General features: G+C 47.8%; 1 protein-coding gene across 3 annotated transcripts; it reads right to left on the bottom strand.

Moving 5' to 3' along the window:
• Window positions 1-2,858: 2,858 nt before the first annotated feature.
• BSX (brain specific homeobox) lies at window positions 2,859-6,319 on the bottom strand. 3 transcript variants are annotated; one of them, XM_032449061.1, is made up of 4 exons: window positions 5,681-6,319; window positions 4,421-4,762; window positions 3,485-3,681; window positions 2,859-3,372 (listed from the first exon to the last, which is right to left on the bottom strand). In XM_032449061.1, the coding sequence occupies exons 1-4, from the start codon at window positions 5,736-5,738 to the stop codon at window positions 3,136-3,138; spliced, it is 834 nt and encodes a 277-aa protein (XP_032304952.1). In that variant the 5' UTR covers window positions 5,739-6,319; the 3' UTR covers window positions 2,859-3,135. The 3 variants fall into 3 exon arrangements, with proteins under 3 accessions (XP_032304952.1, XP_032304953.1, XP_015739282.1); XM_032449062.1 differs by lacking the exon at window positions 5,681-6,319 and adding an exon at window positions 5,213-5,263; XM_015883796.2 differs by lacking the exon at window positions 5,681-6,319 and adding an exon at window positions 5,162-5,232.
• Between the last annotated feature and the right edge of the window lie 7,033 nt (window positions 6,320-13,352).

The raw sequence follows: 13,352 nt of genomic DNA, 5'->3' as shown, positions 1-13,352 counted from the left end.
TTACTTTTCAGGTGTCTTCTACTTGCCACCATTCCTTAATGTTTTAGATTGGGAAAGTGTAGAATTCAAACCAACTTCTGCCTTGAAAGCCCACGCAGGCTAATAGGGCACAGCAGTTCTTGCTGAGATCACCCTTCTCTTAATCATACTCTCTATATCCACCTGCCTTTACCACCAGGTGCAACACATTCCTATTGCTGCAGCAGCACAGACCACATCAGCAGCTGCAGTCATCCCATAGCAGTTCCAGCAATGGAGCTACAGGTGTTTCATCTAAGTTTATTATGGCATAGAAACAAGACAAATCCAAGATAGAACTAAGCCACCTTTAAGTTGAGCAAGACCATCTCAACAGGAGTCTGCAGTTAATAAAGTGATGCTGTTTGTTAGAGCAACTAGAGAGAAGAGTTTGTTACTAGAGAGGAAGAACAAACTCACTTTGTTCATCAGTTCAAGGGGCTGCAATGCTTTGTGCTTGCAGTGCTGTGGTCATCATCCTGCTCACCTCTCCCAGCCCTCCTCTGGACCACCTGCAGAAACTTCAGGTTGCCAATGGAAAGAAATCACTCTGTCCATTACCCAGCAGAGAGAAGGAAGGAATGGAAGTTGTAAAAAGAAATTCACACTGTGCCAGGATCACAGGCTTTTTTTTATGCTGAGTGAGGGTTTGTGGTAATTTCAGGGCTAATACCAGCTGTGCTTCATAGCAAGATCTGGCAAATAATTCTCCATCCAAGCCCACATGGCTGATTATGTGTGATCAGAGCATTGCATCGCTGTGACCATGGGATGAAAAATACAGGGTTGGGAAAGCTTCCCTGTCCCTTAGAAGTTACAAGCAGCAGAGGGGGGAATGCTCAACATAAAACTGACATTAATGGGAAGATTATATAGATCAGTCTACATTGTATTTAATGAAAACAGCCACAAGCATTAAGCACTTAGGTGTAAATTAGATTAACAGGAAACAATTCCATTTAATAAACAAACACACACAAGAAAGTCAAGATTTTGCAGTGGATATATTGAAATACGGGAGATCCACCAAGATCCATTATTTCCTACAAGCATTTCCAGCCGTCATTTCCCAATGTAATATGTAAAAGAAAGAAAGAAAGAAAGAAAGAAAGCCAGCTCCAAACAGCCTCCCTGCCACCCTCGGGGGGGCACAAAGGCAGGGCAGGGAAAAACCCGCAGCTCTCACTGAATAGAGCAGGACCAGGAGTCCAATCTCGTTTCATTGATCCTAGGAGCAAACCTCAGCAACAAGAACAGCCGGCGGCTCCGCAGCTCTGCTTCCTTCCCAGGACCGTATCCCCTCTCCGAACACATCGTAACCTCTTCCCAAACTCTCACCCGCAGTGCTGCAGTCAGCCTGCAAGGAGCTGCTTCTCTCTGACCCTTTCCATCCTCTGCCTCAATCTCAGCCCGTGTTGGTACCCAAACACCCCGTGTAACAACCCGGCCGGGACCGCGACTTCCCCAGGGTCGGACGGTTCGTGTTTTGCATGGATTTATCGCTGAGGTTATTAGCAAGTAGCGGCTTTGGTTTTAAACGTGATTTGATTTCAAAGCGTGATTATAAAGTTAGTCAAGAGCGGGGAAGACAGAGGAGGGTTTGAGATTAGGATTTTATCCCTTTGATCAGCCTAAATCAGCGTCGCCCCGACCCTACCAAGGAGATAAGCACCAACTTTAGGGCTCTGGGTGCAGCGGGACACACAGAACTGCCCGGTGTCCAACAACACACCCGGGCCGTGCTGGGTCTGACAGCAGCTCACCCAGCACCCACTGCTCGACTTACAACAGGGCGGTGTGAGCACCCAAAGGACAAAGCTGCCTTTGCGTGCGCACACCCCGAAATTCCCTCTGCCTTTTTGCTTTGCGTTCTTGCCCCATCCGAGTATTTTTATACGCCTTTCTCATGGCCACCAGCGTCTCCATTAGAGACGAACAAACGGTTCTTTGCACCAGGAACCGCTCACAAATGTACAGAAAGTGATTTTTTTCCTCTCTCTTTTTGCGTTCAGATGCGATTTGGTAAATGATTCCTTTTATTCCCCCCCTCGGGTGGAGCTCCTGCATCGTTCTAAGCGTGACGGAGATGAGCGGCACCGCGGTGTAAATAGGAATGAAAACGGCCATCCTGAATTATATCTAAATCCGAGGCAAAAGACACCGAGCTGTTTTGCGTACCGATGGCTGAGTGTTGTATTTTCCCCCCTCCTTTATTATTTTACACGTAAAAAACACCCAGGGAAATCCACGGTAAGGAAGGAGGCACGCAGGTGCCAGCCGTCTATATTCCATGGATTAATCAGAGGACCCGCACGTCCTCTGATCCAAAATACACTAGAAAACCGCATCTACTTCTCGTTAAGATATAAAAGATTAGAAACTAAGAAGTAAAGAGAGAATCTCCGCCCCGGGGCAGCCCCAGCCCTGCCCGACACACGAGTAGCCCTCACTGTGCCCCGGTGCAGCTCATCCTAGGGAATATTAAAGAATAAATCTTTGGTTACCTGGGAATTAAACCCGTTTCCTGGGGAAGGCGAAGTAGGCGCTGATGGCGGCTGCAACGAGGAGCTCAGAGGCTGTTGCAGGAAGAGAGGAAACGGGAGCGAAGCTGCGAGTGGGTTTTTTGCAAGGAAAAAACCCTCAGGTGTCAAACCTGGAGCTGAGGAGGAATCGCAGCTGCAAACAGTCGGAGCGGTTCGCTCCGGGCAGCCCTGCGGGATGGGGTTATTCCAGCAGCTCCCCTTCCCCAGATGGGAATCAGCTGAACGATACACCCCCTACCCCCATCGGCCGCTCTCAGTACAGCCTTATCCCTGGCAGCTCAGTAACCACACCACGCAGCCACGGAACACCTTTATTTAAAACCGAGGGGACTTTGGGGAACGGAGAAAAGTCCGATGTTTCAAAGGGAAAGGGGGGAACTTACAGCAAACTGCTCGTCGGTTGGTTCGCTTTTATTTTTTGGCTCTTCCCCCGCTGGATTTCCAAGCAAAGTTCAGGCTTGGGGTGACGCCGGGATGAAGCCAAAGGGGCGATAAGATCCTGGAGGTTTTATTCCCCTCCGTACCGACCCCAAACCTCGGCACCCCGGCAGCACACGGGGCTGGGGCAGGGCTCCTAAAGGCGATGTGGGGCGGCCAGGATATCCCCCTCCTCCAGGATGTCCACCTCGTCCTCGGGGTCCTGCAGCAGGAAGGGGCCGGGGGGGCCTTTTCGGGGCTCGGTTGAGGCCGGCTCGGGGAGCTCAGGCTCGGGGGAGCTTTGCTCGCGGTTCTCCTCGTGTTTAGGATCGTCCTGGCTTTTCCTCAGCTGTTTTTTGTGCTTCATCCGCCGGTTCTGAAACCAGGTTTTCACCTGGGGGAGAACACGAGGAGAAAATAATAATAATAATAATCATGTAAAAAGAAAGAAAGAAAAATATATAGCAAAGAGAAGGGAGGCTGCACGGAGCCCTACGGCCCCGTACCTGCGTCTCGGAGAGGCTGAGCGCCGTGGCCAACTCAACCCGCTCTGGCGTAGAGAGATAACGCTGGATCTCGAAACGCTTCTCCAAACCGGAGAGCTGAGAGTCGGAGAAGACGGTGCGGGCTTTGCGGCGGCGGCAATGCTTCCCGGGCAGCTCGGCGTGAGCGTGATGCGGGAACAGCGCCGGTACCGGCACTCCTGCGGGGACACACGGCGGGGACCCGGGCATTGAGTGGCCTTTCCCCATGCCTTTAACCCCCCCCTGGATATATATGGGTTGGTTTGGGGTGTTCTTTATTTTCTCGTTTATTTCGTTTTCGAAGCCGTTTCATTTGTTTTTATTATTATCCATTATTTTAATTTTTTTAAAAATTCCTTTTCGCTTCGTTTTTATTTTGCTTTGTTTCTGTTTTATTCTCTCCTATTATTTTTTCCTCTCTGAAAGCCTCCCATCTCAGCCCGTCCCATCGGATGGAAAGGGAGCGATCAACCTCCGAGCAATAAAAATCCAACGAATTGCACCTAGGAAAAACGGGGGAGACGGGAGAAAAGATGACGGGGGTGAGGGAAGGGGAGAGCGGCCACAAGGGCAGAAACTTCGGCATTCAGAAGAGAAACTTTGGAGGAAGCGGCCCTGGGAAGGGTTCGGGGGGACGGACGGGAGCGGAGAGTCTTCCCCCGTCCCGAAAGGATCCGGCACGGCCCCGGCACTGCTGGTCGAAGTGGAAAAGCGAAGCTCGGTCCCATTCCAGAACCATAATGTTCTCGGTTCAAATATAAAAACCAGTTCAAAACGAAATAAACGGGCAGAGGGGGAGAGGGAAACCGTGGGGTCTCTGGGCTCAAGATCCCCGCTGATGAAGAAGCCGAGGGCTCGGCAAGGCAGGGAATGCAGCCCCAAAGCACAAACCCGCTCCCCGCAGAGCCCCGCACTTACCCGAGGTGGTGAGGAAATAGGGGTGGTGATGGTGGTGCTCCGGTTTGTGCAGGGCCGGGTGCGGGTGTGGAGCCAGCAGCGTCGGGGCGGGCATCAGGGGGTACCCATAGTCCAAGAGAGGGACACGGGAGGCCAAGGAGCCGGCGAAGTGCTCGGGGGGCATCTCCCGCAGGGGCTTGGGCTTGTGCAGCAGGATGTCCTCGATGAAGAAGGAGGTGGGTCGGGGAGCGGGGACAGGGTGAACCGGAGAGGTGAAGTTGAGGTTCATCTCGGAGGTCCCCGCTTCGGATTGAGGGGAACGGAGAGAACGGGGATGGGGGCTGGAGGAGAAAGTGCGGCCGGCTGAGCGTCCCGAGCGAGGAGATGGAAAGGGAAATAAGAGGAACGATAAACAAGAGTGATGATAAATAATAATAATAAAGCAATATGAACAGTAAGAAGGGACATAAAAAACGATTCCCCCAGGCACAAGGGATAACGGGGAGAGCCGGGGGACGCGAAGCTGCGGGATGCGCGGGGCGATGCGCGGCTTTGAGGAGCGCTCCGAGAGCCAATGGCGAACGGGAGGGAGGGGACGCGGAGCCGCTCCGCTTCCGCGCAGCTTCCCCCACCCTCAGCCCCTTCCCCAGCTCGGGGCCGGGAGCCGCTTCCGAAAGGTTTTGGTTTTGTTCTCAGTTTGTCTTTAAACGCCAAAACTTGGGGGTGGGGGGGGAAAGAAAAAACGAGTTGCGCTTTCCCGACCCGTGCCCTTCTCCGCTCCTAACCGGTCCCCACTGCTGTTCTACTTCTTACCCCAGCGGGTTTTGTTCCCATCCATTCCCCACTCCGTGTTCTGCCAACATAACCCCCCTCTCCTCCCCCTCCGGTCTTTCCTCTGTGTTTTTTTCCCCCCCCCCCTAATCTGTAACATTCATTTCCCCGGAGTCAATTTGCTAAAATGAGGGTGATACACCACATCATAGCCGAGATAATTTCGCTTCGCATCTCAGAAAATTGCTCTAATTATTGATGTTAAACTCGGGGAAATTAAAAGAAGGCACTTCTCCTTCATCTCCTGATTTTAAGCTCTAATTTGTTGAAATCGAGTTGTCATCACAATTCCAATCACTACCGTTAATAGTAAAAGTGTTCTAATAGAGCCAGAATTCGCGCAACCCATGCTATTAGATAATTAAGAAAGATGTTAGAAAGGCAAGTGCTAATCCTTGGGCACACGGACAGCGTTTCCATCTGATCCAGCAGGTAGAACAAATTAATTACCAGAATCAATTAGTCCTAAAAGTACAGTTCTCCAGGAAGTGTAAGCCACGTCTTCCATATGGATGAGCTGGTAAATGGTAAATAGATGAGGGAAAGGGATAAAAAAAAAATAAAAAAGCCTTTAAAAGAATAGAAAAGGCGATGCTCGGGTGTCAAAGAGGCTGCAAAGCGGAGCGCCCGACTTCTCTCTGCGGCCGCAGGGTGGAAGTGAGCGGGTGCGGAGCTGTGAGCAAGGACGGCACTGCGGGGGTGCGGGCAGCCCCCGGCCCCGACCCGCTTCTTTCCTTATGGAAACAGCGCTTAGAGTGCCGTGGAAACAGTTAAAATAGGGATGGATCTCGGTGATCTTAAAGGTCCCTTCCAACCCAAGGCATTCTGTGATTCTATATGGACGCAGCATCGGTTGGGGCTGCCAGAGGGTCTGTGTGCTGCCTGTTACACCTATAGGTGTATCCTATAACTATATACTATACACTATATAGGTGTATCCTATAGCTGCTTTTCTGTCTGTGCAGGCAGGTAATGCATGCACCAATCTCACACACATTGTGCTATGTGGGCACTGCCAGTGCACGGGAAGGCACAGTGCTCTCATCACACATTTGTGAGCTATCTGTGCACGTTTATATGCATATACATCACACAGAATCACAGAATGACCCGGGTTGGAAGGGACCTCAAGGATCATGTAGTTACATACACGTATATATAGGAACCTGCAGCAGTGCCGGGAGGGGGCTGAGCTGGAGGCTGCGCTCCTCCCACCACAGAGCTGCCAGGGGGAAAAATAAAACCAAAACTGTGTTGCAGCATCCCTTCCATTGCCCATCCCCACATCAGGCCCGGCTTTCAGCTGGAGAGTTGAAAATAGAACCGGCTGACAACTTTCTCCAAGGAGCAAATGAGTAAAGAAACAAATTATTAACAGGAAGGAAAGGGCCACATGGCCAAGTTGTTGGTGCAGGGAGGATAGCCAGGGGTGGGTAAGCTGCTTGCCTGCCCATTTCATCAGCTGGGATTGCTTATCTGCAATGGCTGGGGATTAAAGGTGTAGTACTTGGGCCAGATTTGGTCTCAGATTTAGCCTCTCTATAGGGCTAACTCCAAAACCAAAAGCAGAGGCAGCAACGCTCTGTCTGTGGGAAAGCTCCCCCAGAGAAGGGAACCTCTCTGCACTGCATTCCCCACCATCCAGGATCTTCACATTAATTCTTCTGTGTCTTTCTATGCCAGATTCACGCCTTTCTAATAGTGACATACACATACTCCCCCCACCACACACACACACCCCGCAGTATATGTATACAAACAGATGTGATTCAATACGTTGTACTCAAGGGCTGTGCCTGCACAAATGGCAGTTGCCATTATTTGAGCTCTTAAGATCATTTGAAGGTGCCGTGGGGAAAATTTTGCATAGGAAACACACGTTTATTTGGCCTATGGGGTCATTTGGAAGGTTGGTGTAGCAGCACCGACGTTAGCTTTATTTTGGTAGGTTGCATTAGGGATAAATTTGGTGCAGCTTAAAAATACACACACTTACCTTCCTGATGCTCTTGAAGAGGCAGCGCAGCTTGGGAGCCTGGCCTTTTCATGCCTTTCAAGACAAATCCACTCAAAAAGGAAAGGTTAAATTAAAAACAGACAGCCTTGATATGCTCAAAACGGGCTCAAACGGGAGCTCAGTTTGAGCAGCCACAGACACAACATGCAGAGGGCTTTGAACACAGAGCGTGGCTTAATGGAGGATGTTCTGTGAGCTGTGCTGCAGGCAGAGCCTCCCCACCCTGAGGGCAAAGCCTCAGCTCAGACCTTGGGACAACGCGGCTGTAACCGCACAGAGCCCACCTTCATCCCATCCTGCAGCTCTCCAAACCAACATCATGGTAATTCCAGGGCTGCAGCTCTAGGAAAGCAACACAGGGTGTTATTGAGGGTACCCAGAACTGTAGGGATGAGAAGGGAAATGACACCACTTGTGGGCAGAAATTGTTTTAGACAGTTGTGACTTCCACACACAGCTCCCAGACCCAAATATTCATGCATGTTCTCAGCAATTCTGTTCCTAAATCCAGTTTTGCCTTTGTGCTGAAAACCCACCTCGTCTGATAGTCCTGATTAAATCCTCAGCGCACAGCACTTGCATAAAGAGAAGGAAAACATCAACATTGACAGATGAGATCTGAACGCCTGGCCCAAAACTGTGGCTCTTACTAAGAGCTTGAATCTGTGCAATCTGTTCAGTGATCTCAAACTCGGATGCAGCTTCAGCTGCGTATCTGAGACTGTTCTTTTCTTCTTTTTGTTGTTTTTTTGTTCCCCCCTTTTCTCTTTTCCTTTTAAGGGTCAGAAATTGGGAGGGAGGTCGGATGTTTCCCTGGGACCTGCTCTCAATTAGTGTTCTCTCCATTGGGTTACACAGTAATTCTCCCTCGTCGTGTGGCCAACCCATGGGCATCGCTCGCTCCCTCGAGACCAAGGTGATTATTTCATCCAACACCATCTGTCCTTTGGGATCTCAGCTAATCCTTTGCTCTCAAAAAAGAAGTCCATTCTCGATGCTGTTGCCTTTAGCACATTCATGCTCATTCGTTTTCTTTCATTCCAGCTGTGTAACAATCATGGGCACAACGCAACGTTTTCATTCACTCTTTTGCACTGACAATTCAGAACCTCCCCTTGTTTCTCTCATTTCGTGGCATATGAACTGTGCACATCCTTGCTTTTACCCTAATCCTCCTTTTCCCTTTCTTCCCCATTCAACCTTTATTTAACTCCCTTTGTATTCCTACTGTTCTTCGTGTTTTCTTTCCTACCATTATTTGCCAGACTGTTGCTCCAAGTTCCTCACAAAAACCCTTTGAGTTTTCCTACTCAAAGGAGCAGTTTAAAGATACAGTCCTGAGCCTGATGCCAGGTTGGTATAAGCCAGGAGTCACAATGAGAAACAGCACACAGAGCAAAACGATGCAAACACTCGCATTCTTTCCATTTCCACTCCTTGATTTCCAACTGCAAAGCGTCTCCTTCTGAAGTCATACAAATAAGCAGCACACAAACAATGCACCTTGAGGTCAGATGAAGCTATTGGGTCACCCAGCCTGTTACACACCTCCCAAATCACACACACCAGGGTCTCCTCACCAAACACCACCCCAACAGCTGGTGGGATAAAGAAACCAGTTGTCTAACTCTTAAAACAACGCTTGATCCATCCTGATCTGCAGACGGCAAACACTTGCATGGAAACAGAGTGTACAAGCAGTTTTCTTTCTTCTCTACATCCTCAGCAAGCCTCTCCACTCCTATGCCTTTATATCCTGCCTTAGCTCCATTGAAAATCTACACACAGCACTAAGCTTTCATAGCCTTCACTTACAAGATCCAGCTCTTCCAGACCTTACAGATCACGTAGGACAAGTCTCAGCGTAACAGCTTTGTTTTTCCTGCTGGTTGAACAAAATGCAGACAAAAGCCACATCCTTCACCCCCCCCCCCTTTCACACTGTGTGTGTAACCTGCACAGCCACAGTCACAAACCCACTCTGCTCCAGCGGATCATTTCATTAAGAGAAAAGAAATCGTTTTGCTTTGCAAGATAATTAAACCTTTTCCTTTCATGTTTGCTCCGACCAGATTGCAAAACTAGTTGGACCTAGTTTACAAAAAAGATAACCTTTTTGATGTGCGGAGGAAGAGATTGGTTCCATTACTTGCATTAGTCAGAGCTGTCTGTGCTGTGGCCTTCAGAATAAAGGGAGAAATGTACTTTAGAGAGATCTGAGTAACACACTTTACTCAAAACATTTTTGTATTATATTGCTTCTTGACTGTTTCAGCTTACTCTGTATCTGTGCACTTTATTTTAAGCACTCCAGAAGTGGATGACAGGTCTGGGGTAGAAAAGATAGAATCCAGCCAGTGTCCTGCAAATGCATCTTCAAATAATGCTTTAAAACTGAAAATCACATTGGAAATGGCATTTTCTGCATTTCCAAGGATGAAGTCTTCAAATGGCAATGGATGGAATATAACATTGCCTGACGTTAAAAACGCTTTCCATGTTTGCCAACGTTATTTTCAGCTGGAAATACTAAAATGCTCCTGATCACCTGGAACAAGAATTGATGCAGATGGGTGTCCTGTAATACACGACTAATAGTTAAGAGTTGCACCATATTTCCACGCTTCAAAAATGCATCCTATTTATTTAGTTAGGCAATATTAGATTCAGCTCAGCTCTTCCTCATTCTGGTATTTTAGTATGATTTCCTTCTAAAAGGAATGAATTGCACGTCCCCATCTATGTCTCCTCTCTCAGTCTACTGCAGTAACGTTTTAATAGCTGGGTTCAGTCAGAACAGTTGGACAATCAGCTGCCCTCAACTCAGACTTGTCCAATGTGTCTCAAAACCAGGTGGTGGAATGGAGGAGAACAGCACTGTTAGCACTGCATGGGCTTCATTCCCTAACCCAAAGGACAGCACTGACCTCAGGGTCTCCTGAATGCTGATAGCATTGGAGCATCATCCTCCATCAGCCCTTAAAGCACACAGGTACTCCTATAGGTACTTATGTACCTATAGGACAAATTTAACCAGGCCCCAGGATCAGTTTTGCTTCTTGCACATGGGCTAAAGTATCCCATAGATGGGCTGAACATATAACTAATGGAAAACTGCACAAACTTAGAACTGTGCTACAATTGCTCACATACATGATGCACAAGTTTGATTTGCTCCATCCATCAGCCTACAGCCGCCTTGGCAAATTAGTTCACCATTTGTTATAATAGAAGGAAAATTAAACCTTAATTTCCATCCAACAGGTCAGGAGCCAGAAGCTTGAATGGAGGAAAACAGCATCTCACACAAAACACCCTCAAAACTAAGGGGGCATTTCAGAAGGTTATAAGCTCGTATGTCCTTCTAACGGGGTCCCAAATAAGAGGTGTGTGTGTGTGCACTCCCGTGTGTGCATCTCTGTGCTTTTCCGTCCAACTGAGATCAGTACTTGAGGTTCAAAATAAGTACAAAAAGGAGAATTTTCCAGTTTGTATCCTCTGGCAAATGCAATTTCCCTCCCAACACACATTAAATTCATTTAGCCTAGTGCATTTTTAATAGACATTATTCATCTATTACCTTAATGAGCTTGTGGTGAAAGCATATTGCCTCCCAATTTTAACAAAAGCAGTCTAATATTGCTGCAGCTTTTTCCCCTTTTGCCTTCTAAGGCAGCAGCACGGAGAGGGGAAGAAAAAAAGCTATAGAAACGGATAAGGTTTTTATTCTGTGTCACAACACTACATTAAGAATAAAACCTTCCACTTAAACACTTAAATGAAAACATCGAGAAACTAATTTACCATTTGTAACCACATGATTTAAGTAGGAGCAGCTTTAATTTTCTTCCCATTTTCCTCATATTCAATGTGAGCCCACATTAGATTTCACTGGCTCAAATCACAACACTTAAAGCCACTTTCATTTTCTTTTTGATTAAATAATTGAAATTCCTGTCACTGCCTGCACTTTACTAGCACACAAATTTTATGTGTAAAGATAAATACTCTTTCTTTCTCCCTTCTCTGCCTGTAGGATTTTTGTTCCCTCCTCCTCGGTTTAATCTTAAAAGCAGGCGAGGTTTACTTTATTGATGGTTCCATAAAATGGATCAGTACTCCATTCACCTATTTCATGGAATTACACCGCTCCCATTAAGTGATTGTTTGGAGAAATTATGGAAAGCCATCTTCTCTAATTTAGCTGCCGTCGTCTTGAGGTTATATTGCCATCCAAGCCGAAAAGGACAGGAGGCCGAGCTACCCGTGTGCCTCCTCTCCTGTGTGCATCCATTGATGGCAGGAGCCTTGATTTTTATTGAAGTATTTTGTTTCAATTAGGGTAACAAGTTTTATTCATGCTCCCTAATCAGCCAGTGAGGCTTGGAGGGACCTCTGGTTCTTGGCTCTGCTGTTGGGTGGCCACAGCAAAGCTGGCTTCTTCCCTCTGCTTTTCACCTCCATTGGTGGTGAGGAACCTCTGGGCCATCCCTTGATGGGCACTTTGGCCCAGATCTGAGCTGTGATAGATCCTGCTGGGCCACAGCTTTGGGTGCTGTTGTTGCTCTGGCTCCGAATGCAGCTCAGTGCAGGAGATTCAATGCATGGTGATGTGTATTGCCTGGAGGTCAGCAAAGTGAACTTGGAGAGATCGGAGGCCCATGAACATCAAGAACGAGATTGCCTCTGCAGATGGAGAAGTCAGATTAAGTCAAGCCAAAAACTGTTCAGTGCTAGGACCCAAATTGTGTTCCAGCCTTGCAAACAGCATTGCATGAAGACAGGCTGGCAGCCAACTGCAGAGCTCATCTCACCACCTCCCTGTCCCTGACAGCTCTGACTGCCACCAGACTTCTGGTCCCCTCTCCATAGCAATCATGATTTACAGGTGCTCTATAACCTGGCAGCAATGCCAGCCCAGTAAGGAGTTTTACACACTTAAATGCACTCCCTTTTTCTTAGAAGGAAAAGCCAGAATACTCTTACAATTCCTATAGAAGAGCAATATCCATCTTCTGGCCTCATCCCCCCACCGAAGAGCCAGCAACTATGACTTTTGTATGAAGTTCTATGAGGAAAGATTGGTGAGCATCCAAGAGCAGCCAGGCTTTCCAGCTGTACCTGCTGAGCTCCTGGAACTGCTGCCTCTCATTCCCAACCCTGCCATGCTTCTCTCTTTTCACCTACACATCAACCCCTCTCCAAACTATTTAGAAGCCTTTCTGATGCCCTTGGCTGTGCATTTTCAAATAAATATTTGCAAATATATATTTCTTATTTATTTCCCAAGGAAAATTTGCCACCTGCATTTGCAAGCAGGTTAGGTCCAAAAGTTAGAGGCCTCTCTGTGAACAAGGTCAGCCCCAGCTTTTAATCCTGAAAGGAGAACCAAGAAACAGAAGAAAAACATCTTTGTTATCACCCCTCCTTTTCCTTCCAACTATTCACCCTAGAGGACATTGTTGCCGTATAATAACTGGCCATGTCAGAATCAATTAGGCAACTCATAATAAAGCAGATGCTGCTATTGTGAGGATGATGCAGTGAAAGTATGGGGATAGGAAGGTCCTCAGCGCAGCCCAGGCTAAGCAGATATGATGCTAATTGAATTCTTGCTGGCAATTTTTCACCCCTAAGTGAACAAGAAAGAGAGGAATCTTCGAGTCTCATCTGTTTAGCTTGAGAACAGGGAAACGTTTTCAAGCCAGTAAATGAGCAACCTAATCCACAGAGATGCCAGCAGGGAGGGGTTTCTTTCACAACAGCACCACCCCAAAACCCTGCTATGCTGAAAGTGAGCCGTGCCCCTTCACCAACCAGCAGCAGTAGTCAGAGGGCTGGTTATTTTGTTTAAGCTGAAGGAAACTGAGTTGTACTGTGTTTTTTTGCTTGGTTAAAGGCTGCAGATGCCCAGGGAGGGATGCCCAGAGCTTCAGGGGCCAGCTGGTAAGTGGAGCCTTCCCAACCCAAAGGTGAGGGCTCCTCAGTGTTAGTGTGGACTGAAACCTATGGTTAAACCTGCTGGGTGCTGTTGTTTTTTTGGCTAACATCCTTGCCTTTTAATGCTCCTGACACAAAAGGAGTGATTTCTCCACCTCATAGTTA

Source organism: Coturnix japonica, chromosome 24, assembly GCF_001577835.2.
Source record: "Coturnix japonica isolate 7356 chromosome 24, Coturnix japonica 2.1, whole genome shotgun sequence".
NCBI lineage: Eukaryota > Metazoa > Chordata > Aves > Galliformes > Phasianidae > Coturnix > Coturnix japonica.
Note: the sequence above shows the minus strand (reverse complement) of the source record. Positions and strands in the feature narration are given on the sequence as shown.

Coding starts and splice junctions, on each gene's coding strand:
- BSX (XM_032449061.1), bottom strand. CDS start 5,738: ATGGAAGACGTGGCTTACACTTCCTGGAGAACTGTACTTTTAGGACTA. Junction 3,682..4,420: donor CTATTTCCTCACCACCTCGG/GTAAGTGCGGGG, acceptor GTGTCCCCGCAG/GAGTGCCGGTACCGGCGCTG. Junction 3,373..3,484: donor TCAGCCTCTCCGAGACGCAG/GTACGGGGCCGT, acceptor GTTCTCCCCCAG/GTGAAAACCTGGTTTCAGAA.